At 51.9% G+C, this 25774-nt stretch overlaps 1 protein-coding gene across 1 annotated transcript in view; it reads right to left on the reverse strand.

The window, feature by feature from the left end:
* The window catches only part of EPHB2 (EPH receptor B2), a 43976-nt gene that overhangs the window by 3307 nt on the left and 14895 nt on the right, over positions 1–25774 (reverse strand). Inside the window, exons 4-12 of the mRNA XM_019631447.1 lie at positions 20741–20865; positions 12727–12889; positions 10539–10647; positions 9546–9610; positions 4508–4630; positions 3665–3912; positions 2475–2690; positions 1477–1626; positions 18–211 (exon numbers count right to left, since the gene is read on the reverse strand). Coding sequence (XP_019486992.1) covers positions 18–211; positions 1477–1626; positions 2475–2690; positions 3665–3912; positions 4508–4630; positions 9546–9610; positions 10539–10647; positions 12727–12889; positions 20741–20865 — 1393 coding nt within the window. The remainder of the gene's footprint in view (positions 1–17; positions 212–1476; positions 1627–2474; positions 2691–3664; positions 3913–4507; positions 4631–9545; positions 9611–10538; positions 10648–12726; positions 12890–20740; positions 20866–25774) is intronic.

The following is a 25774-nucleotide window of genomic DNA, read 5'->3' on the forward strand; positions in this document are numbered from 1 at the left end:
GTGGGGTGGGGCCATACCCGGAGGAGAGGGGTGCCATGGCTTTGAGGCTGTTGGGGTTGCGGATCATCTTGTCCAGCGTGTTGACAATCTGGCCGAACTTGGGCCGGTGGTTGCGGTCCTTCTGCCAGCAGTCCAGCATGAGCTGGTGCAAGGCGCTTGGGCAGTCCATGGGTGGTGGCAGCCGATAGTCCTGCTCTATGGCATTAATTACCTGGGGACAACACAGGGGCTGAGTGGGATTGGGTGGGTGGGTGAGAGCATCTGCCCTCTGGCCTGGCCTATCTTGCCTCCAGTGCATTGCAAAACAGACCCATTTGGTTGCCCTGGCAATCGCCTCCACCTCTTCCAGGCAGCCCCAAATGGGCCTCACCTAGGTTCTCACCAGGTACAGCCTCAGTCTGACCTGGCAGCTGGCTGCCTCCCTCCATACCCAGTCTTGGGAAATCCGGAACCCTGAGATAGCCTCTGTTTCGGGCTCCACCAGGCCGACCCTCCTGTGGGCCCCTCTGCCAGGTCCTCCCTCCCTCCCATCTCTGAGCCCCCCGCTGGCTTCGATGGCCCTGAGGACTCCGCTTTCTGGCCTTGACTCCTTGAATCCACACTCTTGATGTCAGTGCCATTTACAGCTCCAGGTGAGAGCTACCTCCCCTGTCAGGCCTTACTGCACAGCCTTGTAGCCCCTTCCCCTTGTCCCCATCTGGCTCCTCTGTCAGGGAAAGGACCTCAAATGCCCCTCTCCGATCTGTCCTGCCACCAGGGCCGGGCTCATCTTCCCCAACTTGACAGGGGGTGGGAGGGTGGGTCACCCTCTCTGCTCAAGAAGCTCCTTCAAGTCCTCCCTGTTTTGCATTGCTGCAAACCAAAATTCCTTGGGTTGACTTTCAAATACCCCATTATTGAACCTCACCAACCTTTCCAACCAGCTCTCCTCTCCACTGCTCCCCACCATGTCCCCTCATCATCCCACCTCTGGGCCTTTGCACAGGCTGTTCTTTCCACTGGAAGCCCTCACATCTCCAAGTCCCACTACTGTGTGAGCCCCCCCATCCTGTGAAGACTTCCCGGCTGACCTTGCCCGCCCTGCCCTTGCCTCAGCACCTTTGGAGCCTGACACCTGCCTTTTCCAATTTAGCACCTGATCATAAAAATTCCTGATAACTGTTCCCAGGTAATCATATTGTCCCCCACTTTGGTGGTAAACACCTGAGGGGCAGACATGGTCTCATTCAGGGTTGGCCACAAGGTGAATGCATCCTAAAGATTTGCTGATTTGTAGATGGTAGGCCTTTCCTACTCCTGACGCCCCGGGGAGTCCAGGGTCCTGTGTGGATGTTTGAATCAGCCAGCATTGCTCTGGTAGCTGCCCTTACCCAGGAGCTCAGAGACCTTGCTCCCGCTTTCTGGGAGATCAGCAAAAGGCCGGGAATTCTGGCTCTTCCCCTCCCCCACCAGAAGGACTCTCCCTTGGAGACTTACGTCCTGATTGGTCATGTCCCAGTAGGGCCGCTCCCCGTAGGACATCACCTCCCACATGACGATACCATAGCTCCACACGTCGCTGGCCGAGGTGAACTTCCGGTACTGAATGGCTTCTGGGGCCGTCCAGCGGATGGGGATCTTCCCGCCCTGTGGAAGGGAATGAGGAGGGTTGATGGGTGGGAGGCTGGCCGGTCTGGCCTCTGCTGTCAATACACCCTACCCTGTGCCCTGTGCTGTATCAGTTGCGTGACGCATCTTATCATTCCCCAAACTCACCACGCTGCTTCAGACCTCCGGGCATTTGCACATGCTGTTCCTTTTCCCACTCTGCCATCCGGAAACCTCCTTCCCATCCTGTAAATCCCTCTGAAAGTCTTTCCTTAAGTCCAGGGAGTTGCTCATTCTCCTTAATCCTACAACTGTGCCCCATATCTCTCCACCCATCGGGGAGGCACTTTTCACACAAAGCAGGACTCAGATCATGTGTTACATGCCTGGCTCTACTTGCACTATCTCCAAGCTCTTAGAGGGCAGGGATTGCATCCTATTCCTTTCTGTTTAAAACCCTTCAACAACCCTAACTGCTTCAGGAGACAGTCCTGAGCTTGGGCATTCAGGTTCTCCAAGACCTGGCCCTGCCTACCCTTCAGCGTTCTTGCTCACGACTTTTCCTCTCGCAGCCTGGATTCCAGTCACGCCTTTCTGTGAGAACATGGCATCTGACCAACTTATACTGGCCCTTCAGCTTTCAGCTCAGCTGTCACCCCTCTAGCAAGCCTTCCTCGGCCCTCTCACTCTGTTGCTCTGCACATGTGTTCCCGCCAGCCTGGAAGCTCCAAGAGTGCAGAAACCGTGGTGTATGTCTCTGTATCTCCAGGGCCCAGCACAGTGCTTGACACGAGCTGGTGTTGGTGAAAACGTATTGCAGGGAGAGATGGATGTTTATGCCCTCTTTCCCGGCACCGTAACTCCAGGGTTCCCTGGTTCTGTCTTACCAGGGCGCTGGTGTAGGTGGGGTCTGAGGTATCGTCCTCCAGAAAGCGTGAAAGCCCAAAGTCAGACACCTTGCAGACCAGGTTGCTGTTGACGAGGATATTGCGGGCGGCCAGGTCGCGGTGGACGTAGTTCATGTCTGCCAGGTACTTCATGCCGGCCGCGATGCCCCGTAGCATGCCCACCAGCTGGATGACTGTGAACTGCCCATCATTTTGCTTTGGGAGAATAGGAGAAAACACAGAGTAAATGGGAGGACATATGGCTCAGGCTGTGGATGATCTCACATGGGAAACCAGAGCAGGACCCTGCCACCCTGGCCTGGGCTCCCTGTGGGGAGGACTCAGATGTTTGGGGACGTTGGAGAGGCCCAGGAGAGGCCAGTTTCGGGGTGATGGGGGGAACGCAGGCTTTGCAGCAGACACAGCTGGCTTGACTCTGGCTCTGCCTCTTGCTAGCTGTGCAGCCTTGGACAAGTAACCTAATCTCTCTGAGTCTCGGTTTCCTCATCTGTGTGTTAGATGGGGATAAGTCACAGCCAACTCCCAGGGATGAGTTAAACAAGAAGGTGCATGGAAGGGGCCTGGCACATAATAGGTGCTTGAAAAATATTTGCTAAATGGCAGGCAGCTAGTCCAATGGCATGCTTCTGACTCCTGGTCAGTATCTTCGTCTGGCTGACTGATCTCTTGGGGGTCTGAAATTTTACTCTGTTTGCCCGCGCTCTGAACTCCTCCCCTGGCCTACAGAGCTTTGGAGGAATCTAAAATCTGGTGAAAAATCTGGACTAGGGGTCAAGACACCTGGTTCCAGTCCTGGCCCTCACCTTGACCTTCTGGGAGACTCTGGGCAAACTCTACCTCACTTTGAGCCTCAGTTTTCTCTTGTGTATGATGAGAAGGCTGGCTAAGAGCATGGATAGCAACCCATTCTAGGTTGTATGCCAACTCTGATCAACTGGTTGTGGTTTCCTGGATTGAGAGGGATTCTGAGATTGCTTCTGGGTGTGGTCGGACACCTCTGGGATTGATCAGCAAAGCCTGCCATGGGGAAGGGAATGGAAAGTGACAGCATGCAAGCCATTCCCGACTGAGCTCTTTTCAAAGACCCCTTCAGGCTCTGACGGTATGAAGCTATGCCCACCACTACTCCTGCCCCACCCATGGCCCCTGGCATGCTTGGCTTCCCCTACCCGGAGGAAGGAGTCCAGGGAGCCGTTCTCCATGAACTCAGTGATGATCATCACGGGCGTGCTCTTGGTGACAACACCTTCCAGGTGGATGACGTTGGGGTGGTCAAACTGGCCCATGATGGAGGCCTCGCTCAGGAAGTCCCGGCGTTGCTTCTCAGTATAGCCCGACTTGAGCGTCTTGATGGCTACAAAGATCTCTCTCTTGCCTGGCAGTTTCAGGTGGCCGCTGCACACTTCACCAAACTCCCCTAGGACAGACACACCGAGAGAGGCAGGATGTCACTTGCCAGGTGGAAGTGCTATCTCCCTGTTCCTTGTAATCTCTACGCCTGGGGCCTGCGGGAGTTTTTTCTCCTCAATGGCCAACTCATCCTCTGGGACACAGAACTCCTTTGTAGAATGTGGGGGCCCCCAAATGTCCCAGCCACCTTTGGGAGTAAGAGTAAACTCTTCATGGCTGTCCTGTGGTATTTGGCTGGGAGTGGGGTGAGGGTGTAGGAGAACCTGGGAGAGATGGAAGGAGGGACATGGGATGAATGGTGGGAAGGACAAAGCACTGGACTGAGTCCAGAGACCTGGGTTCCAGACCTAGCTGAATCTCTGACATTATTACGTAAGCTCCTTCCCAGCCCTGTGCTTCCGTGTCCTCACCTGTTGATGAGGTGGTTTTACTAAATGACCTTTGAGGGCCCTTCTACCTTGTACATGCTGAGCTTTCAGGCCTTGGAGGGTCCTCTGAGGCTCCTGCCCCACCTTCTACCCTCTGTCCCAGGAGTATATATTGGGGTAGTCTCCCCACCCATGGCTGAGGCCATGGTGCCTGGGAGGGCACCAGCCACCTACCTGCTCCGATCACCTGCTCAATTTTGACACAAGAGATGTCAATTTCCTTGGCAAACTCCCGCACTGCCTCATTGGGGTCCTCGTAGGTGAAAGGGTCGATGTAGATCTTCATGCCTGGGGTCACTGGGGGACAAGACCAGGCTTGGTCACATGCACAGACTCAAGATGTGGACAAATGGAAAGGCGAGAGCCAGTCCGTCCGTGGAGGGCAATACACTCCCATGTGCCCCCCTCCCCCCAAGAACTGGGCAAGCCCCTGTGGGTCACTTGACCTCGCTGGGCCTCAGTGAGCAGATGGGCACTGAGCTCAGCAGAAGGGCGAGGGGAACAGAGAGTTCAGCAGGGAGAGCAAATAGGTTCTAGCTCTTGTTCCAACTCTAATTGATTAGTAATGGCTTCCTGGAGCAGCTAACAGACTGTCAGGATTGATTAGCAATGTCTGTTATGAGTGTGGGCATAAAAGGATACAAGGATAGGTAGGTTTGTCATTCTTGTGATAGAGAATCAGGGGTCCAAAGTAAAGGAAGAGGAAGTCAACAAAGAAGGGAAAGAACTGGAACAAAAATATAGAAAGAACAGGCAATAGACCATGTTCTTGGGCTTCTGCCAAGGAGGTCTCCCTGTCTTTCAAGGCCTATTCCAAGCCTCCTCCTTCCTCAGGCGATTTTCTGGCTGCCTCAGGCCTGCCTGGCAGGCCTCAGAGCCTAGGGGACTGTCTCGCCAGGATCTGAGTACCCATGGCTCCCGGGTCCACCTCTGGGTCCTCCACTAGCCAAGTCATAAACTTTTCTGGATCTCAAATTCCCTGGTGAGCAGCGTGAGGCTGGACATGGACATTAATTTGATTCCTGATCTGATGTGGATTTTTTTTTTTGATGCAGAAAGGAAGGAGGTAACTAGGATGTCAAACACCCAGTTCCGACCCCAGCACTGAGTCAGCAAAAGCTTAAGGAAGGGTAAGATGATCTACCTCATGTCACCCCTTCCAGATTCCTGGTCTTATGCCATCCAGACTACCTGGCCCCCTCCCAGCCCAGGCCTCCCTCTCGCTTCCCCAGCTCCCTGCCCACTTTCCCATAGCTCTGGGAGCCATGACTTTGGAGGCAGCAGCTCTCGGAGTTGGGAGTTGGAGTCCCGGGGCCACAGGAAGGCTTAGCTGGTTGGCGAGTGGGGCCATGAACTCTGCTTGGCTGCAAAACCTTGGTCATGTTAGTTGACCGACCTCTCTCAGCCTCTGTTTCAGACATTCCAGGAATCTAGGAGTTGGAACCTCTAACACAGGAGCTGGCTAACTGGCCCACTGCCTGTTTTGTAGTCAAGTTTTGTAAATAAAGTTTTATTTGAACACAGCCCCATGCATTCCTTTGCCTGTGACTGCCTTCACGCTGTTGAGTAGTTCCAACAGAAATAGTATGGCCCACATAATGTAAAGTACTTACTACCGAGCCCTTTACAGAAACGTTTGCCAACCACAGCTCTAACACGTTATTTGTGTGGGTGCCCATCTAGTCCTTTAGGTCAGGGTTAATATGAGCCTGTGAACTGCCTGGCAGTCCCAGGGTGGGTGTGGGGGTGGGACAGGGATTGGAGTCTGGTAATCTCCTGAAATAAAATGCATTTATGATCATCACCTTTTTAAATTGGAAAAGTAATTCATGCTACTTATAGCCTGAAAGTTCTGAAAATAAATATTGTTGAAAGTAAAAGTTCTCTAAAACCTATCCCTGAGTATAATAGATGTTTCTATCTTATACTTTTATATAAACACAAAGACATATTTTGGTTTCTCTGGCCACAGGATTCAGAGCTTTTAACAGCCTCAGAGGAGACGAGACCCCCAAGAGATTAAGAACCACCATCCTAGACTGTGGGACCCTGGGAGGAGGGGGTGGGCATGTGACCTTTTCTCATTCCTCCCTCCCCTGGCACACTGCATAACGCTCTGTGTACAGTAGACACTCAATGTCTGTAAAGCTGAGCAGAACCCAGATGACAGAGATAGAAGAATAGAAGCTGCCACTTACTGAGCCCTTTGTGCCCAACCCGGTGCCAGGCTCTTGATATGCATAATCTCATCTCCTCTGCCCGACAACTCTTGGAGGCAGGGATCATTATTCTCATTTCATGCACAAGGAAACCACAGCTCAGAGAGGCAAGTCATCTGCCCAAGGCCACATCGCTAGCAAATGGCACTGCCAGGATTTGAACCCAGGTCTGTCAGACTTGAGCCAAGGGCCAGTACTCTCAGTCATCATGCCCAGCCTTCTGGATGAAATCTAACCAGATCTGGTCCATGCCTCCTCCTCCTGCAGTATTCAGTCACGACTCCTTCCCCAAGTCAGCCCTCCTTAGACTGGGGGCTGCAGCTCCCCAGAGATGCCTCCTTTCTTGCTCAGATTCAGTGCCTGGCCTGTGGGACTTAGGGGCTGACTTTTAGCCTTCCTTTCAATAGAACTAGGGGAAGTCTTTTCTGCCAGGCCAGCAGGGCAGGGAGGACAGGAGCACTTTCATACCTATGAATTTATTTAATCCTCATAAGTCTGTGAAAGAAGTATCATTCCTGCTGCTTCCCATATAAAGATGCCAAGGCCCAGGGAGGTTCGATGACTTCCCCAAGGTCATCTAGCTGGCCAGTGGCAGAGTAGGAATGAGAAACCAGCTCCTTCCCTCTGGCTCTATATCCAGGCACCACAGACCTTGGTACTCATTCAGCACCTGCTGCATGATGGAAAACATGAATGAGCCCGTGAGGGTGACATTGAGCCGGTCCCAAACGTCTCCAGGCCTCAGCTTCCTCCTCTGTCCTGACCACACGGGGTTGCTGGTGGATATGGGATTATAGGGCTGGCAGTGCTTTTTAAAAAAATGGAGTCCTGCTGAGACACAGGGAATAAGAGGTTGAGCTTTTAGCATGTGTTGCTCTATGAACAAATCCTGGGGTCTATTTTTAAAATAAGTCCCTGCTGTCACCTGTTTCCTTGTTACTGACTCACGCTCTGAATAGTGATGGTCCCAAATGATGCCAGGTGACAGCGTGTGCCCGTCTTTCTTAGTCTAGTTCAGTCGGGTGCAGACAGCATCTCTGTGTGGCTAAGAGTATGTGCTCTGGAGCCAGACACCCTGGGTTTGTACCCCAGCTCCTGTCCTGAGCAGCTGTGTAGCCTCTTTGTGTCTGTTTCCTCATACTCACAAAGTGGGAAGTTATAAGGATTCAATGAATAAATACATGCAAGGCGTTAAAACAATTCTGGGCACATAGAACACACTCAATATGTTTAGCTACATCTGTGATTATGATTTAATTCCTTGGGGACTAGGAGGGCGTGATGTCATTTATGACTCTTATTTTTAATGCACAGGTGATTTTTATTTCTGTGTAGTTACATTCGTCTGCCTTTTTCTTGTGATCTTGCATCGTTTTTTATTCTTAGCAAGTCCTTTCCCTCCCACATATCAGTTAAACAGTTACCTAAATTGTCTTCTGGAAATTTTAATGGTTTAATCATTTTTACATTTATGTCTAAAATGATTGTGAAGCCCAGGAACTTTTACTTCAAATTGAATTATACCCAGAGGCTTAATATCTAGAATTCCTGGACTCGACTTGTGCTTGCACACCCCACATCCAGTCATGCAGCAAATCCTACCCCCTTGCTCTGTTCCAGCCACACTGGCCTCTTGGCTGTTCCTGAAACCTGCCAGGCACGCTCCAGCCTCGGGGCCTTTGCACTGGCTGTTCCTTCTGGCCTGAGATGCTCTTCCCCTCAGGTACTGCTACAGAAATCACTCCCCTAGCTCCTTCGTGTCTTTGTTCAGTAAGGCCAACCCCAACTACCCTATTTAAAAACGCAGCCCTGATCCCGCAACTCTCAGTCTATCACCTTGTTCTACTCCGCCTTTTTTTCCATAGCACTTCTATCTCTTAATATACCATATGCTTTACTCATTTATTACATGCGATTTTTAAAAATTCTCTGTCCCTCCCACTAGGATATAAGTGCCACAAGAGCAGGGATATTTGGTTTGTTTACTTGTGTGTCCCCAGTACCTATAACAGTACCTGACATTAATAATAGGCCACAACAAATATATGACAAATGAAGGGATATGCTGATGGCCCCCCCTTACCCAGTTGCTGTCTGCGGGGCTTTAGGGTACCCCACTGAGTGAGCACAGTTTGAGAACCTAGATTGGACCCACTAGGCATTCCTGTTTGCTGAGTGAGCTGAGGTGAGGACTAAGGTTCTCGCCACCCCGACTCACCCCCCATAGATTGTCGGTTCAGCCAGGGGCAGAAAGAAAGAAATCGATGCTTTGCTTTTCTCTCTGCTGGGCCCTTCAGGAGGGGGACATCTGCTCTGGGTGTGGCAAATGGGCCCCCAGCCCTGGCCTAAGGTAGATTGGGACAGTGGGGGAAATGGAGGCACTGGTTGGGGGAAAGTGGCCACCAGAGGAGTCGCCAAGAAGGAAAGACAGGGGGCCGCCCACCTCCCTTCTCTCTCACCTCCCGGGCCAGAGCCTGGGGTCCTCGTCATCTCATGCGGCTCATGTATTTATCCTACAAATATGTTTCTAGCGCCTGCGATGTGTGGGCAGTGTGCTGGGGCTGGGGAGGCAGTGGCGAGTGCCAGGCATGATTTCAGTTCCCCAGGCGCTTCCATTACAATGTTGGAGCGACAAGGGAAGGGCCTTCCCAGTGCAGCCAGGTAAGGGGGCGCTACACAAGCACAGAGGGGGCCCTAAGTTCAAGGTGGGCTGGGGGTTAGGGAGGGTTTCTCGGAGGGGTTTGTGTATGCTGAGGCCTAAGGGAGCATAAGAGTTACACAGGTGAAGAGAAGCGGGGAGAGTACTCCGGGCAGAGGGCACAGCGCGTGCAAAGGCCAAGAGGTGAGAGTGAGCTGCTGGGCACGTTCAGGGAACAGCCTGACATTCAGCCTCACTGAAGCCGCGTAGGAGGCAATGGAAGAAGGCTAGAGAAGGTGCCAGGGAACTGCCAGTGAAGGGCCCAAGGGTGCCGGCCCCACTGGGATATACATACTGTGGCCGCTGGTGTAGTGCTGCAGCTTGTCCGTGTACTCCGAGTCAGCGCGCTCAAACCCCCGTCTTCTGGAACAAGAGCAAAGGGCTGGAGCCACCTGGAGGCACCCGGGGAGCTGGGAGCCATAGCAGGTGGTAGGGAGAGGGTGGGCAGGCCCTTGCAACCACACCCCTGCCAGAGGCCTCCCTGCCTGCCCCTGGCCTGGAGCCTCACCCTTCTTGGCCCCACCCATCCCTTCCCACCTCTCCCACTTCAAGTCCAGGCTCACTATTTCCCTGTCCTCTCTCCAGCCAAGACCCTTTCAAAGAGCAAAGTCATCTCCTCTGGCCATGGCCCCTGGCCCCCAGAAGCCCCAGGGGCTTTTGCCCATCTGACCTTACAGTTCAGTCTGTTATAAAGTGGGGAAGTCTTTAAGGAAGAGGACAGTCTTTTTTTGCCTTATGCCCAGCAGAAGTCAGGGAACCGGGCCCACCTCCTGCCTTTGCACATGCTGTGCCGGCCACTAGGGGTGCCCTTTCCCCCACCTCCTCCTGTCTGCGTCCTCTCCTTTCCGGCTACCTCAGCCAGGGGGCCTTCCCTGAGCTTCTCAGCCTCCCATCTGACACTCTGCTCATGGCCCTGTTCATGACGGGGCCTCAAGTAGTGCAGGAGAAAGTGGGGCAATCTGTATTCCCTCCCCACCGTCCCCTTAGCTCCCAGCATCCTGCAGTCCTCCTGCCCGCTGTTCTGAGACTTTCCTCATGCTGAAGTATTAGTATCTCAATGTGCCACCTCCCTGAATAGTGGACTGGTCAAGGGCAACACCTAACCCAAAGGGATGGACTGCAAATGGTGGCCGTTTAGGTGGTAGGAGGCCATGTGAGGGTACCCAGACCAACCCAAGCCTCTCCCTGTCCCTGGTACTGATGGGAACGCTTCCTCTGTTCACACTGTTCAGGAATGGCTGACTGGATGCACAGCCAGGTCCAGAGGGGCCGGGGGACACCCACCCACCTGTTACACACGATAATGATGACAACCACGGCAATGAGGAAGACCAGGCCAGCCGCCGAGGAGCCGATGATGAGTGGCAGCTTCTCCTGGATGCTTGTCTGGTACTCGGCTGGGGAGAAAGCACAGCACAGTGTTCTCGGCTGGTTCCGGAAGCCCTACCACTTCCTACCACGCAGGCTCTCCTGGGATCTCCAGGCTCTGTTCCCACCCCTGTCCGATGCTCAGGTGGAGAACTGGCTGTCACTCACTCACAAGTAACCTTGGACAAGTCCATGAACTGCTCTAACCCTCAATTTCTCATCTATAAAATGGGCACAATACCTGAATCTCAATGTTGATATGAAAATCCACAATAATAATCAACTGACACATGGAGAAGCACAGACTCTGAGGCCAGACTCCCTGGGTTTGAGTCCCGATCATGGCACTTACTATCTGTGTGATCTCTGGCCAAGTGACTTACCTCTCTGTGTGGCCCAGTTTCCTCATCTGGGGAGAATCATAGTTCCCATCTTACAGGATTGTTGTGTAAAGCACGTAGAACACGTGGCAGTAGGAAGCTACTCAGTGAATATTAATTATTATTGTTATTGAGTGTTTTAAGTGTTGGTCCCTGTGCTAAGGATGTTGTGCATCTTGCTTGATTCTCAGAACAGCCCTGTGATGCACTGCCTATGATCACCCCATTTTACAGATGAGGAAACTGAGGCTCAGCGAGGTCATGACTTGCTTCAGTTTAAACAGTTAGAAAGTGGCCAAAGCCAGCACTTGAACCCAGGTCTGTTTGACCTAAGGTCATGGGCTTAAATGAGACAACGCATAAATACACTCTGCATTGCCCTGGCTTAGAAAACACTATGTACATTCTCAGCGCTATCAACACCATCATCATTTTAAATTTTGTTATTAATTCTCATTTGCTTCCATGACCAGGCAGGAGCTTGTCGAAGTCAGGGACTGGGTGAGTTCTGGGTCCTTAGCGCTAGCACACATTTGTTGAATTAATAAAGAAAGGATCTTGGGACACTGCCCCAGCCCCATGTCAGTAACACTCATCCAACAGGCAAGAGGGCTTAGAGAGGTGAAAAACACTGGCTGTGAGGAAGAGGGAGTTTATAGAGGAGGAAGTGTTAGAAGAGATAGTGAAGCTGTGAGGGAGGATTATTGCGATAAGACAAGAATTCATGGGTCCAGGAGCCTCTGAAATGTTCAGCCAGGCCAAGACCAAGCCCTGGAGAAGCAGATGCAGGAGCCTGGTCATAAGTTAAGCTGTTCTGGAGCTTGGCTGGTTGGTGCAAGGGCCTCTAGACTCACACAATTGACAGCTATGACGTTAACTGCTATTGGGTGAGCACTGACCACGTGTGAGACCTAGCTCCAACCCTGTGCTAGGTCCTGTACATTTATCCCCCGTCTTTACACTAGTTTGATGATGATGATGATGATGATAGTTGTTATCATCCCCATTTATAGATGGCAAAACTGAGGCTCAGAGAGGTAAGGTGAGTTGCTCAGGGCCATACAGTTAGGGCTGAATCACCACTGTAATGTCCACCTGTCAGGCTCATAGCCCACACTCTTTAACTATGCTGCCCCTCAAAGATTATTAGAGAAGAAAGGGTGCTTTGAGACCACGTGGTCCCAGACTGGGAGACACACAGGACACGGGCTGTAACCTCCCATTCTCTTGCCCAGGATAGACATTACTAATCCATCCCAGCACTTCTTCCTGCTGAACTCAGGTGTGGCTTCAGAGTTCTTCTCAATCTTACTGTAAGTCATTGGAGTAGTGCATGGATAAAATAAGTTTGCTCTCAGAAGGAATACGGTGCTTTCATTTTATAGAGGAGAAGATTTTGGACCCAGGAATAGGGAAGACTTGTTCAGAGTGGTGCTGTAAGTTAGGGCTGAGCTCCCAGGAGTCCTGGGAAAGGAAGTGGCCTGGCGGACATGATGGTAACGGAGGAGTCCATAGTCTTCCCAGGCCACAGATACAGTGCCTCTCCATGTGGCTGTGCAGTTCGTACAGTGCACAAAGGTTGCCAATCAGGAGGGGAGGAGGGTTCACATCTAGAAGAAGGGGTGCCTTTTCTCATTTGCACAAAGGCACTTTGCAGGAATGGTGGCCCTTGAATTTGTTCTGCTTGTGGAGTTAGGGCCCTCCTCCTGCCCTCTGGACACTGCTTACCTTCTGTCATGGTCTGGAAGTACATCTTGCCGCTGTAGCGCCCGTAGCCTGCCACGGTGCGTGCCCGCACCTGGAAGACATAGATGGCGCCGGCTTTGAGGCCCTGCACAGTGACCGTGTTGGTGGGGCTTTTTATGGCTGTGGCGTTGTACTCACTGAGCTCCTGCCGAGGAACAGAGAAGGCAGTTAGGGAGGTTGTTGCCCACAGTGGGCCCAAGGCCCACTGACCGCTCCTGCCACTTGGGCGGGTCAGGCCACCCAGATGAATTTCTGTGGTTCCCAATTCTTCACTCCGCCCTCCCCATAACAGAATCTCACACCCGCACCTTTGGCAACACTTCCCTCAAAAGAAGGCAGAGTATATTTCTCTTCCTCAGCAATGCTGAATTTGTACATGTGACTTGCTTTGGCCATTGGAATATTCTAGAGGACATGATGCAAGCAGAGGCTTTACACGTGCTTGTTGACTTGGCTTGGCATTTTGTGATTCTGCCCTCAGCCATGAGTGAGGCTTAACCTGGGTAAGAGCTAGCTAATCCCAGAATAAGAAACATGTGGACAAGACCTTGACCTAATTCCTACAATGAAACATGGCTACCTCAGTTGACCCACAGACACAAACCTGAGGAAGAGCAATGGCCACTTGTTGTAGGTCATTGGATTTTGGGGATTGTTTGTTTCACACCATCATCTCAACAACAGCTGACTAATACACATATATACTGAGTGATCACTGTATGCAGACCCTGAGGTCTAGACTGTGAGTTCTCGGCGACGGCAGGGACAGGGCCCACCTTGCTCACTTCTGCATCTCCCTTCCTGCCCCACGCCTTGATGGGTTAAGTAGAAAGATCCCTGTTCAGCCTCAGCACACTTGAGTCAGGGAAGAATTAAGGCCCAGAAAGGGAAAATGATGCTCAAGTTTACATCTATCAATTGATGGCTGCTTTGGGACTCAAAACCATGCAGGAACCACCCCTTGTGTCCATGCCTTTGGGTACCCAGGACCTAATGTTCCCTCCTTTAAATGACGCAGAACGCCAATTCTGACCTCCTAAGCACTGCCCAGGGTGATCCGAGGAGTCTGGGATGGCCACAGAGCCAGCTGCTGCACTGGGAATGGAGATGTTTACGTTGGACACAGATGTTCACCAGCCTAGTTGCTGCTTGTTTGGGCATCCGTCAGCTGCCCAGCAAACCTTCCCCAGATACACTCTTTGCACTAGGCCCTGAGCTGGGCACTGGGGACCCACAGAGGTTAAGGCACAGGCCCTGGCCTTGGAGAGCTCAGTTCAGAAAAGCAAACAGTGTAGAGATCTTGACCCTTTGAGGATCATGAACCCCTTTGTGAAGCTGATGAAAAGCTATGACTCTTAGAGAAATGCATCCCGATTGTACACGCCAATCATGTACGTCAGGTATGCACGGAGCCCTTGAAAACTCCCGGAAACAATTAAGTTCAGTGTGAGCGATGTTATTACAGATAATTGTAACTACAATGTTACTATGTAATTGGACAACTACATTGCAATAATGTAATTACAATGTTGTTATAGTGTAGCAGGTAAGATCACCAACTGGAGCCAGACTTCCTGGGTTCAAATCCTCTACTACTTGTTAACTTCATGACCTTGGGCAAGTTCCTTAACTTCTCTATGCCTCCTTTTCTTCATCTGTAAAGTGGGGATAATAATAATAGCTACCTTAACAGGTGTTTAGAGGATAAAAATGAACAAATAGAAGTCACCCAGGCAAAGAAGGGGGAAGGCATTCCTGGCAAGGCTCAGCCATCAAAGGCCAGGATATGAGAGACAGCTTGGGCTATGGGGGCCAGAGAAGAGGCTGACCTGCGAGTCCCTCACCCACTTTCTTCATACCAGGAGGCAGCAGAGATGGGAAGTCTCTTCCTGAGCCAGGTCACTGGCCTCCTCCTCCAGGAAGCCTCCAGCCAGATGGGCTTCCCTTTCTCTGAGCCCTGGAGCACTTGCTGTGGGTACCGTAGGAGTGGTGTTCCATTACATCCCCTTGCCCTGGGGCCAGGTTTGACTCACTCCCTTGACTGTAAACGGAGGGACAGGGCTGTGTTTTGCTCCCCTGTACCGAGCACAGGGTCTAATAGCAGAGGCCTTCCCTAAGGCCCACAAGGTGAAGGCTGTACCCCTGTGCTCCGTAGCCTGGCATCCCAGACCCTTCGAGACCCACCCTTTGTCGGTCTCTCCAGCCATAGCCCCAGTGTCCTCTAGGTTCCAGCCATACACAACTGCTCCCCCTTTCCCTGGTAGGGCTATCAGATTTAGCAAATGGAAGTATAGGATGCTCAGTTAAGTTTACATTTCAGAGAAATAAGTTTTAGTATAAGTATTTCCCATGTAAGCTTTGATAAATACTTATACTAGAAAATATTTTTAAAAATTCAAATGTAACACTCGTGTCCTAGATTGTATTTGGCAACTTTACCTTCTCAAGACCCTCTAAGCCTTTGCACATGCTGTGGGCCCATCTGAAATATCCTTTCCTGGCAGTTCCCTACTCATCGTTCAAGACTCAGCACCGTTCCGCCTCTGCTGGGGAGACTTCCCAGATGTCCCAGCCAGAGGTTGCAGGTCCATTGTTTACTCTCCCACCTATTGTTCTGATATACATGTGTGTCTTCTGTAAGGACTGTGAGTTCCCTGATGGCAGGGACCTGGTTTCATTCATCTCAGGGACCCCCCAGGCTTGGCACAGAGTAGGTGCTCACTAGCTACTGACAAATGAATGAACATTAGACTTCAAAAATCTATGATGTAGAGGCCTGACCACCGCATTGTATTTCTGAAACTGATGTTGAATAATACTGTATGTCAACTATAATTATATATACATATAACCTCGGGACATGGAGTAGAGTGCGGGAACGGATTCAATGGAATTGTAATAGATAAGCATGATATCGGGGGTGGGAGGGCAATAGATGGGGGGAGGAGGGTTGTTACTTTGTGAGGGTGAAAAGGGTAACTATTGCATTGTTTTGTACACCTGAAACTAACAATAAAAAAAAATAAAAATCTATGAACCCTGGATGCAGTACCAGGCATGGCCACTATGTGTCGCTGTCCAACATGGGATCTGCTTGGCTGGCTGGGTGCCCACTTAGGCTGGAAGTCTGAAGTTCCTGATTACCCGAGGGAGATGGGAGGTAACTGCCAGTGTCATAGGTGCCTCAGGAGAATGAAGAACCAACCTGAGTGGATCCCTTTTCTAAAGTGGGGCACAGGACCAAGCAGAGGATTGGAAGTCATTTCAAATGCCAGTTCTTGCACTTGCTTGCATTATGACCTTGCAAAAGACCCTTCATTTTTCTGAGCCCTGTTTTCTACTCCAGAAAATGGAACAATAAATGCCAACTGCTCAAGGTTGTTGTGAAGATAAAATTTGACCAGGTAGTGCCTGGCTGGCACAAAGGAACAGCTCTAGAGCCATCAATTCCCTTTTCTCTAACCTCCCCCTCCACCCCTAGAGTACCCTTATCTGAATAAGGATTAAGCATCAATGTGTTAGGGCAAGACATTTAGTACGAAATCCACTAGTCCTTAATTTCAGTCCTTATCCAGAAACTAAGGGCCAATAAGGCACTGGGTGCATTTAAGTCCTGTGAGCTTCAGTTTTCTCATCTCTAAAGTGGGCTAATACCACTATGGACCACCCACGGTGTTTGTGGAGATTCAGTAGGAAAAAAAGGGTAAAGCCTTTAGTATCATCTGTATCCCACGCACCAGGACTTATACATGTCGGCTCTCACCATCATTGTTCTCATCACCAACGTTCATTAAATGGATGAATGAATGCACAAGTGAACGGATGAGTGAAGAACCCTCTCCATGTAGACACTGCTCCGTGTACCCTGGGCGACAACCAGAATGCAGCCTGGATTTTCGTTCACCCCCATTCCTCCCCCAACCTTTGCTCTCTCTGCCTGAAATGTCCTTTCTCTTTGCTTCTGCCCAGTAGAAATTTCTGTTGAATAAACACATAAATCGATGTGGCCTACTAGGGCCCATATGCCACAGGTGGCCTCACAAACGACTCTTCTCCTCAAGCTCTCAGAGAGCCAACGGGAGCATGAACCCATGTGCTTTGGGGCAACTGCCAAAAGGAGGCCGCCTCCCCCAGGATGCTGAAGCTGATGGAAAAGGCCAGCCCTAGGCTGGCTAACACCATTCGTCAGAGGCCCCCAGAAGACCTCCAGCAAAGTGGTTGTCAGCTCTGGGCTCCGGGCAGGCTGGGAAATCCCAGTGAAGCGGGGGAGAGGCCAAACCGAGAATCTGCTCCAAAAGAGCCCTTTCTCAAGAAGGAAAGGGACGGGGAGGAAAGGAGGTGGGGGCGGGGCGCACCCAGGCCTGCAGGGCCCAGTCTGTAACTTAACTACCTGGGAAGACCTGGAGCCTTCATTAAAGAATCAATTGAAGGCACCAGGGGATTCCACAGTGTCAGGTAAGAGAGGGCTGTGGACTTGTCAGAAATAACGCTCACCACTCACAGCCTCCCCAGGGGCGGGGCTGACCCGGAAGGTAGAGGGGGTGGCTGGGATGTCACAGGCTTGCCTGAGAGGTCAGGGACAGAAAGGGCTCCAGGCTCTCCTCCTACCCCTCTGAGGGCGTCTCCTGCGACACTCACCAACTCCTTGTTGTTTCTCTCCTTAAGTCTTGCCATTCTCCTGGATTCTATCCTTCCACTTCTGTTTTTCCTCGGCACGCTCTCATCTGTTCTTGGCTACACCTCCCTGCCCCCGGCAATCACCACACCTACACCTACAAATCACAAACCCACATCTGCCCCAGAAAAAGGCACCACCATCTACCAGGAGTCATCCATCACACTTCTCTGGTCTCCTGAATTTCAAAATATTGTCTGAATCTGCCAGTTTCTCACCATCTCTATTGCCAGTCCACCACTCTATGCCACCATCATTTCTCACTTGGTGTCCCATGAGAACCCTGCACAGGTTCTGCCTGTGTCCCCAGGACCCACCCCCCTCTTGTAGTCTTTTCTCCACATAGCAAGCTATAGAAATCTTTAAAGTAATCTGAATCAGATCACATCCTTCCAGAACCTTCTGATGGCTCCCATACTTTAAATTGAATCCAGACTCCAAAGGCCTGGAAGACCCACTACAATTGGCCCTGCCTCCCTCTCCAAACTCTTCCCCTACTGATTTCTCCCTTGTTCATGTTGCTCCTGCCACACTCACCTTCTCTGTTTCCTGAGTGCCGCCAGCACATTCCTGCCCCAGGGCCTTTGCACATGCTGTTCTTGCCACCTAGAATGACCCTGCTCTCATCACTCGTCTGTCTGGTGAACTCCTAGCATCTTTCAAGGCTCAGCTCTAATGTCACCCGAAGACGACATCCTCTCACCCATGCTAGGATTATGGGCCCCTCCTTGGTGTCACTATGGGACCTTTGCTGGCCCTTCTGTGGCTAGTATTACAACTTGTCTAATGGCTATTTGTGTCTGAACCTGTCTTTTTTCCTGAACTGTGAAGCGAAGGCCACCAGGCGTGTCTGGTTACTCTTGGTATTCCCAGTACCCAGCTCAGGGCCCAGTCCAAAGTTAATGACAGCAAATGCTGAACGAACCAATGTCCACCTCCCCATTGGCAAACGCCAAGCTGCCTCTCTCTGCACCCCAGGCTCTGGGAGGAGGGGTTGATAGAAGCAGGGCCACATCTCATCACAGCCATACCTCAGGCCTGCTCTTCTCTCGCCATTTATGCCTAAAATCCTCCATCAGATCCTGGTCCTATCCACCTCTTAAAGGTTATCCCTGAGGCATCCCCGGGGGGAAACAAGGAGGCGGGAGAGCCAGGTGAAGAGGAGAGTACAGGCCCAAATCCTTGCTCTGCCACTTAGCAGATGATTGCTCTTGGACAAGTTACACAACTTCTCTGTGCTTCAGTTTCCCCTTCTGTCCAATGGGGTGATGGGCAACGCTGTGAGGATGAATGAGACAATGGAAGTGATGTGCTTAGCACACAGTGAGCGCTCATGAAATGTGAGTAGGTGGCAACCGTGGCTGCTGCAGGGCCTGCTATCCCCATCATGGCCTGGGGATGCCCAGGCAGTGGCAGAAAGTAGGGCAGAGCTGTCTCCTGGTTCACACCTCCATCAGCCGCCCCAGCCCCTCCCTTCTGGGTAGGAAATGGGACGTGAACAGGACACTCGCTGGGATTCCTCATTTCCGCTCCTGTCTCTGGGGACAAACACTTTCAGTTTCATTTAATCATAAGGCTTCTTAATTAGTTTTTTTCCCCCTTTTTGAATTCTGAGTTGTTAAGCTGTTCCTGCCAGAGGGGGTGGACATGTTGACTCCTGTAGGGCCTGGGGCTTCCTGGGCCTGGGAGCAGCTGGCCTGGCTACCTGGGATGCCCAGAGCCATGTTCCTCACGTCATCCCAGCTCAGGCTATCCAACAATACCTCTTGAGCACCTACTGTGTGCCAGGTTGGGGACACAGCAAAGATAAGGCCAGGTCTCCACCTTTGAAGAACAGGCCACAGGAAGGGATTTATCACTTCTTCATTCAACCAATGCTTACTAAGTGTCTCCTTGATGCCAGGCACTGGGTGCTGGGGAGGTGGTGAAAGGGGTCGATGTGGTCCCTGGCCTCTTGGAATGCATTGCCAACAGGACAGGATGAGCAAGAAAACACAGTCATAAACTAGCTGGGTGAGGCTGGAGAAGTATTTGATGAACCGCTCAGACTCGCCAGAGTTTGGCTGATCCATCGTTTAATAGAGTGGGAGGGCTGGGCTGGGCCTCTGAAGGCGGGGCTCCAGTAGGGCTGGCTGGAGCTGTCTCCACCTCTCTTCCTCTCAGTCTTTGGGGAGAGCCTTCCCACCCATTTCTGGTTCCCAGTGGGCTTGGCCTCAACTAAAGCACTTCACATAGTCATTTACACCTTAGTCTGAATGGGTGGCCAGCAAACCTTTTCCTGCAGCCTCTGTGGCTGTTTGTGCCTCAGGGAGCCGGTAAGAAAGGCTCCCAGTCAAAACAGGGAGTTTCTTGGGCCTCTGATGTCCAGCTGCTCTGTCCACTCCTGGGTCCTGTACTTTACAGGCCCCATATTCAGGTGTGCTGAGCTCACCTGGCCATACATCGTGTAGCCCTTGCACACCACGCAGCAGGATGGGCGGAAGAGGAAGGAAGGGAAAGCACATTCATCCCTGCTGAGGGCCAGGTCCCGTTCTGGGCACTAGACCTGCTTTTGACCCACACAGCCCCCATGTGAGAGGTGATCTCATTTGCCATTGATACAGGAAGACATTGAAGCTCAGAGACAGAAAGATGCCTGCCCAAGGTCACACAGCTGGTTATGGATGGAGCTGAGATTTGAACCTATGGCTTCTCACTCCTAGTCCAATGCTCTTTCTACTATACAAGTAGCCTCCAACCCTGGGTCCCTGGTTCCATAGAGGTCCCTGAAGGGAGTCTTAAGGGTCTGATTTAAAAGCTCAAAGAAAAACCACTGTCTCCCCATACAAAGGGCATTCAGGCCAACGAAAACAAGTGTTTTAGCTGGAATCAGGAGGATCTGGGAGGAAGCGCCACTCTCTCACCCTGGACAGTTTCAAATCTGTTTTAGAATGGGTGAATGACTAATTATTGCTTAATAAGTGCCACTTTTTGGAAAACCAGTTCATTCAGAACATCAGGTCCACTGAAGTCAAGATGAAGGGGTCTTGGTGGGGGACGAACTGTGAGCACTGCATTTTACTGACATTGCTGGCTGGATCCCCTGGACCAGAAAAGTGAGGCTCCGAGAGGTCAAGGCACTCGGTGCCTGAGGTCTCATAGCCAGGGAGGAGTGAAGCCAGAACACGAGCCAGGCAGCCTGACTCTGAGGCCAGTGCTCTGTCTGCTTCACCAGCGTGACTTATCTTGCCAGACGGTAGAACCCCAGGCCCCAGCCTAGGAGAGCCCTCAGGGAGGTGGAGGTGGAGGTGGAGGTGGGGTGAGTGCCAGGAGCACAGGTACCTTCTCATAGTACTGCAGCTCATAGTCCAGGATGACGCCGTTGGGTTGGTCGGGCTGGGACCACGACAGGGTGATGCCGTCCACGGTGCGGCTTACCTGGTGCATGATGGACACAGCCGATGGAGCTGAAAGAGAGGTCAGAGGTCAGGGCAGGCATGAGAGGGTGCGGCTTCTGGCCCAACCTCAGAGGGGAGCAAAGAGAGCTGTGAGACCAGAGAGAGAACGCATCTAACCGAGGCCACACAGCCTGGGGAGCTGACAGGGTGCAGAGGGACAAATGCAGGGCCACAGGTGCTGCTCTCATGGGGCACCTTCAGATTACAGATACCGACAACTTGGGTCATCCCTGCAGAAGCTGAAGCCTCATCAAGTCAAGAGAGATGCACTGGGCCCCTTCTCTGGCCTGGTCCTGAGTGGGATGGATGAAATGTCAATCACTCTCTCTTGCAGCTTACAGTCTACTAGACCAGGGGACATCCAGACCCTAGTCATGGTGACGGGGCTCTGGGAGAGGGAAGCAGAGAAGGTGGGAGAGTCATTCCTTCCACAAATTTGCATTGAGTGCCTACTAGGTGCCAGGGATACAGCAGGGAATAAAACTGACCCCCAAAATAAATATGTAAAAGTAAATCCACAGGCACTATGGAAAAGTGTTTGGTGGTTCCTTAAAAAGTTAAACATAGGATTACCATATGACCCAGCACTTCCACTTCTAATTATATACCCCAAAGAACTGACAACAGGTACTCAAATACTTGTACATGAATGTTTAGAGCAGCATGATTCACAGTAGCCAAAAGGTGGGAGCAACCCAAATGTCCATCTCAAAAATATGCTAAGTTAAAGACGCAAAAGATCACATATTGAGTGATCCCATTTATACGAAATATTCAGAATAGATAAATTGACAGAGACAGTAAGCCGATTGGTGGTTGCCAGGGGCTGGGGGTAGTGGGGAATGGGGCATGTCGGGTACGGGGTTTTCTCTGGGGTAATGAAAATGTTTTGGCACTAGATAGAGGTAGTAATTGCACAAGATTGTGAATGTACTAAATGCCACTGAATTATACATATTAAAATGGTTTAATTGGATGTTATGTGAATTTTACCTCAATAAAATCAATTAAATCCATCCCTCCCCTGGTGTTGCTCGTCTCCTCGTGGAAGGTGGTTAGATGAAGGGAACGGGAAGTCAGGGGTGGCTGTGTTCAGTGCTGGAAAGACTCTTAGAAATAATTTGGTCCCATCCCCTCATTTTACAGATGTGGAAACTGAGGTCCACAGAGGGGCTGTGGGCCCCGTAAAATCACACAGTGAGTTCATGGCACGCAGCCCTTTCCCTGATTCCTTATTTCACGTTGTACCCCAGCCCGTGTGTTTTGCCTTCTTCTCAAATGGAACAAACCTGCACAAAAGACCTACTGTGTTGCGTGTCAGGCACGGCCCTGGACCCTTTACACATGTGTTTCCTGAGCTGACTGTTGGTGAGGGGGCAGCGTTAGCCCCACCAGGTGAAGAACCCGATGCTCAGAGGAGCATGGGGCTTCCAGAGATCACACAGCCCCTTGGGGGGGGAGGTAGGATTTGAACCCAGGTCTGACGCTGTCCAGAGCAGTGGTCATCCCACGAGTTGGACTGGCCAGGGATGGACTTCTGACTTGGTCTCACCCTACGGCGTGACTGGGGACAGCCCCCTTGCCTCTCTGGGCATGAGGTTTTCATGGTCACAGGAGGGGCTAAGGTCACACCAGGTGAAGGAAGAGCCCCCTGCAGTCTCTCTTGGCTCCTGGGCAGGTCTGTGACAAGCAGATGCCCTGTGTTGAACAGCACAGGTGCCCACTGCCTGAGGCTGACCTTTCTCTCCACCAAATCCCACCCAAACACGCTTCTTGTTCTGTTTTTGTCCCTTCGTTCCCAGGGTGGAGGGAACAGCCTGTTGGTCAGAAGACCCAGGTTCTGCTCTCTGGCCTGCGACTAACTGGTTGTGTGACCTTAGGCAAGTGCCGCCACCTCCCCCTTCATTGCTTGCACCAGGTCTCCGAGGTCTTACAGCTCAAAGGCTCCCTGCCTGGCTTTCCCACCATGCCATTGGCCTGGAGTTGGGTCAGCTGAGCAGCCAGCGTGGGCCTGAGCAGGTCCAGGCTTCCCTTTAGCACTTCAAGGAGCTGAAGACGCCCCAGACAGAGTCGCAGCCCCCGCCAGAAGGACTTGGATCCTGGTCCAGGAGTCCCTGACAAGCTCTGCTCCTTCTGCACCCGAAGGGAGGGCTGCCTAACCCTCAGCGTGGCTCCTTGCCCTGCCAGGGGCAGCGGCCTCTTGGGAAGATCAGGGACCTGGCTCTCTGCCGTCTCCTCCGTAGTCAAACCAGCAGACTCTAACTTCCTTGTTCCCTCTCAGGGTATCAAGAGGACTCGATCCAAAGCAGCGGCCCCACGAACCACAGTTTACTGAGCACCTACTACATGCTGGGCACTGTGCTCTGCCCTTGAGCTGCATTAACCTATTTAATCCTCACCCCAACCTGTGTAGTAGACATCTTTGGGCCCCTTTTGCAGACAGTGAAGCTGAGAAACAAAGAATAAAGCACCTTGTCCTCATGCTCCATGAAGTCATTGGAAGGGCTTTAAGGGCAGTGTGCACGCACGTAATAGTACGGATAAAGCCGCTCACCTAACCTTTACGGAGCCCTTACTCTCTGCCGACCACCGTCCCAGGCTCGCTGCACCTAGTAACACAGGTGTAACAAAGAAGACTCACAACTGCCGTGTCAACTGGGGGCTATTAACACCCCCAGTTTATAGATAGGAAAACTGAGGCTTCTTGCTGCTCAGCAACCTGCTCAAGGGTCATGCAGCAAAGACAGAAGAGGGCTAGGCCTTGAGCCTGGCATCTCAGGGTTCTTCATCCGCACAGCACTGGTTCTAGGTAAATGTTCACCAGAAACGAATGAGGATAATTGCACGAGTCCTATTGGTGCCTCAGTTTCCTCTCTATAAAATGGGCCCAACAGGAATGTACCTTGGGGCCTGCTGTGAGGAGCAAATGCATTAAATGGCATCAAGTCCTCAGCGTGGCACTTGGCATGTGGTCAGTGCTGTGAGCATCCACGGGTGTCCCTGGGCCCTTGCTATTGTGCACTGAGCAGCTGACCTGTGTCAACTCATTTAATCCTCTCAGCAACAGTGTGGGCTGGGGGTTAAGATCCGCAATTTGCAGAAAAGGAAACTGAGGTTCAGAGACACACGGAGACTTCCCCAAGGTCACGCAGCTAGTGAGGAGCTGAGCTGGGCCTGGAGCCAAGTTACCCAGCCCCAGCTATGCTCCTTGCTTGCCCTCAGAGCCTTCCTACTTCCTGTCTCCTAATTCCCTGACCTCCAGCTCCAGCCCTACCTCCAGAGCCCCTTTTGTGCAAAGCTGAGCACTCTGTTCTCCTGGATGCCAGCGGCCCAGGCTCCTCTGTGAGGCCCGGGCTGTCTGACCCTCTCTCTGGCCTGTCCTCAGCTCCCTGCTGAAAACAAGAGAAGCCAGGATCCTGGAGTTGCACAGACCTGGGCCAACCTAGGAGATCCTGACCGGCCCTGCTGGCCCAGGAAGCACCACTCCTGGCCTCCCCGCAGCTTCTCAGCCCCTCTCAGCCAAGCCACAGGGCAGTGACCACTCAGGTCTGTGTGTGCGTGTGCACGTGTGCACTCTGAGAAGCTGATGAGGGTGTTTTAAACTCAGCTATCAGAGAACAGGGGGTGGGGGGGACATACCCCCTGCTTCTGCCTCCAAGTATCTGAGGATAATTTTGGTTTGAGGGGCTGGGAGGCTGTATCCAGGGCTCCTTGGAATGCTGGGATCCCTCCCCAAGGTGGGGAGGGGTGGGAGGGGCGTGCTGCCACGCCCCTCCTGCCATTGCCGATCTGTTGTATCTGTGGAGCATCAGACAGGCACTGAAACCACAAGGACGGGTGAAGCACATTCTTATGAAGCCCCTACTGTGTGCTCTTACGCACCCAGTGCTTCCTGCTTAGAACTGCAGAACACTCGGGTGAGGACTACTTCAATCCAGCCCCCGGAAAGGAAGTCCAGCTTCATGTTGGGAGCTCAGAGGGTGGAATCACACAGACAGACCTGCATGCAACTCCCCACTGCTCCACTCCCCAGCATGTGACCTTGAGCAAGGTCTCTTAATCTCTTTGAGCCTCGGTTTCCACAGCTGTCAAATGGGGCCTCCTACCTGGCAAGATGCCATAAGTATGAAAGGAGAAATGCATGTAAAGATTTGGAGCGTGGCGGCTGGCACCATCCAGAGGGAGGTATTATTAAGAATATTTCAAGAGGGTAGAATGGTGCCAGGGGCTGTGGGGAGGGGGAGATGGGGAGAGGTTGGTCAAAGGGTACAAACCCCAGCTACAAGATGACTAAGTTCTGGAGATCTATCTGAGTTCCGCAGCATGGCGACTATAATTAACAATACCGTATTGTACATTTGAAAGTTAGGAGAGTAGATCTTATATGTTATCACCACACAGAAAATGGTAATTATATGAGGGTATGAAGGTGTTAACTAACCTTATTGTAGTGATCATTTTGCAATACATATGTATTAAAAGTCACATTGTACACTTTAAACTGACACATGTTATATGTCAACCCCATGAGGCTGGTATTATTATACCCATTTTATAGATGAGGAAATGGAGGCACTGAGGTCGGAAATAACCTGCCCAAAGTCACACAGCAGGCAGTGGAGCTGGGATTTGAGCCCAGGCCCAGCCGGGTCCAACACACCCTTTCCCCTCCAGTGGCTATGGCGGATGCAGGCTGACCGGGGAGGTCTGGTAACCAGGGGACCTCAGAGGGCCTCTGAGGACACCCTGGTCCAGATCCCATTCTGTTGCTGTAAAGCTAACTCTACCCCGCTCTCGCTGACACACCGCACCCACCACCCACCCGGGCCGCCCCGGCTCGGGGAGCTCAGCTGTTGGTGGAGGCAGGTCCCACACGGCCATGGGGGTCTGGGCCTGGGGAGCTTAGCTGGCAGGCTTG

The sequence above is a fragment of the Hipposideros armiger genome, unplaced genomic scaffold (assembly GCF_001890085.2).
Source record: "Hipposideros armiger isolate ML-2016 unplaced genomic scaffold, ASM189008v1 scaffold_999, whole genome shotgun sequence".
Taxonomy (NCBI): domain Eukaryota; kingdom Metazoa; phylum Chordata; class Mammalia; order Chiroptera; family Hipposideridae; genus Hipposideros; species Hipposideros armiger.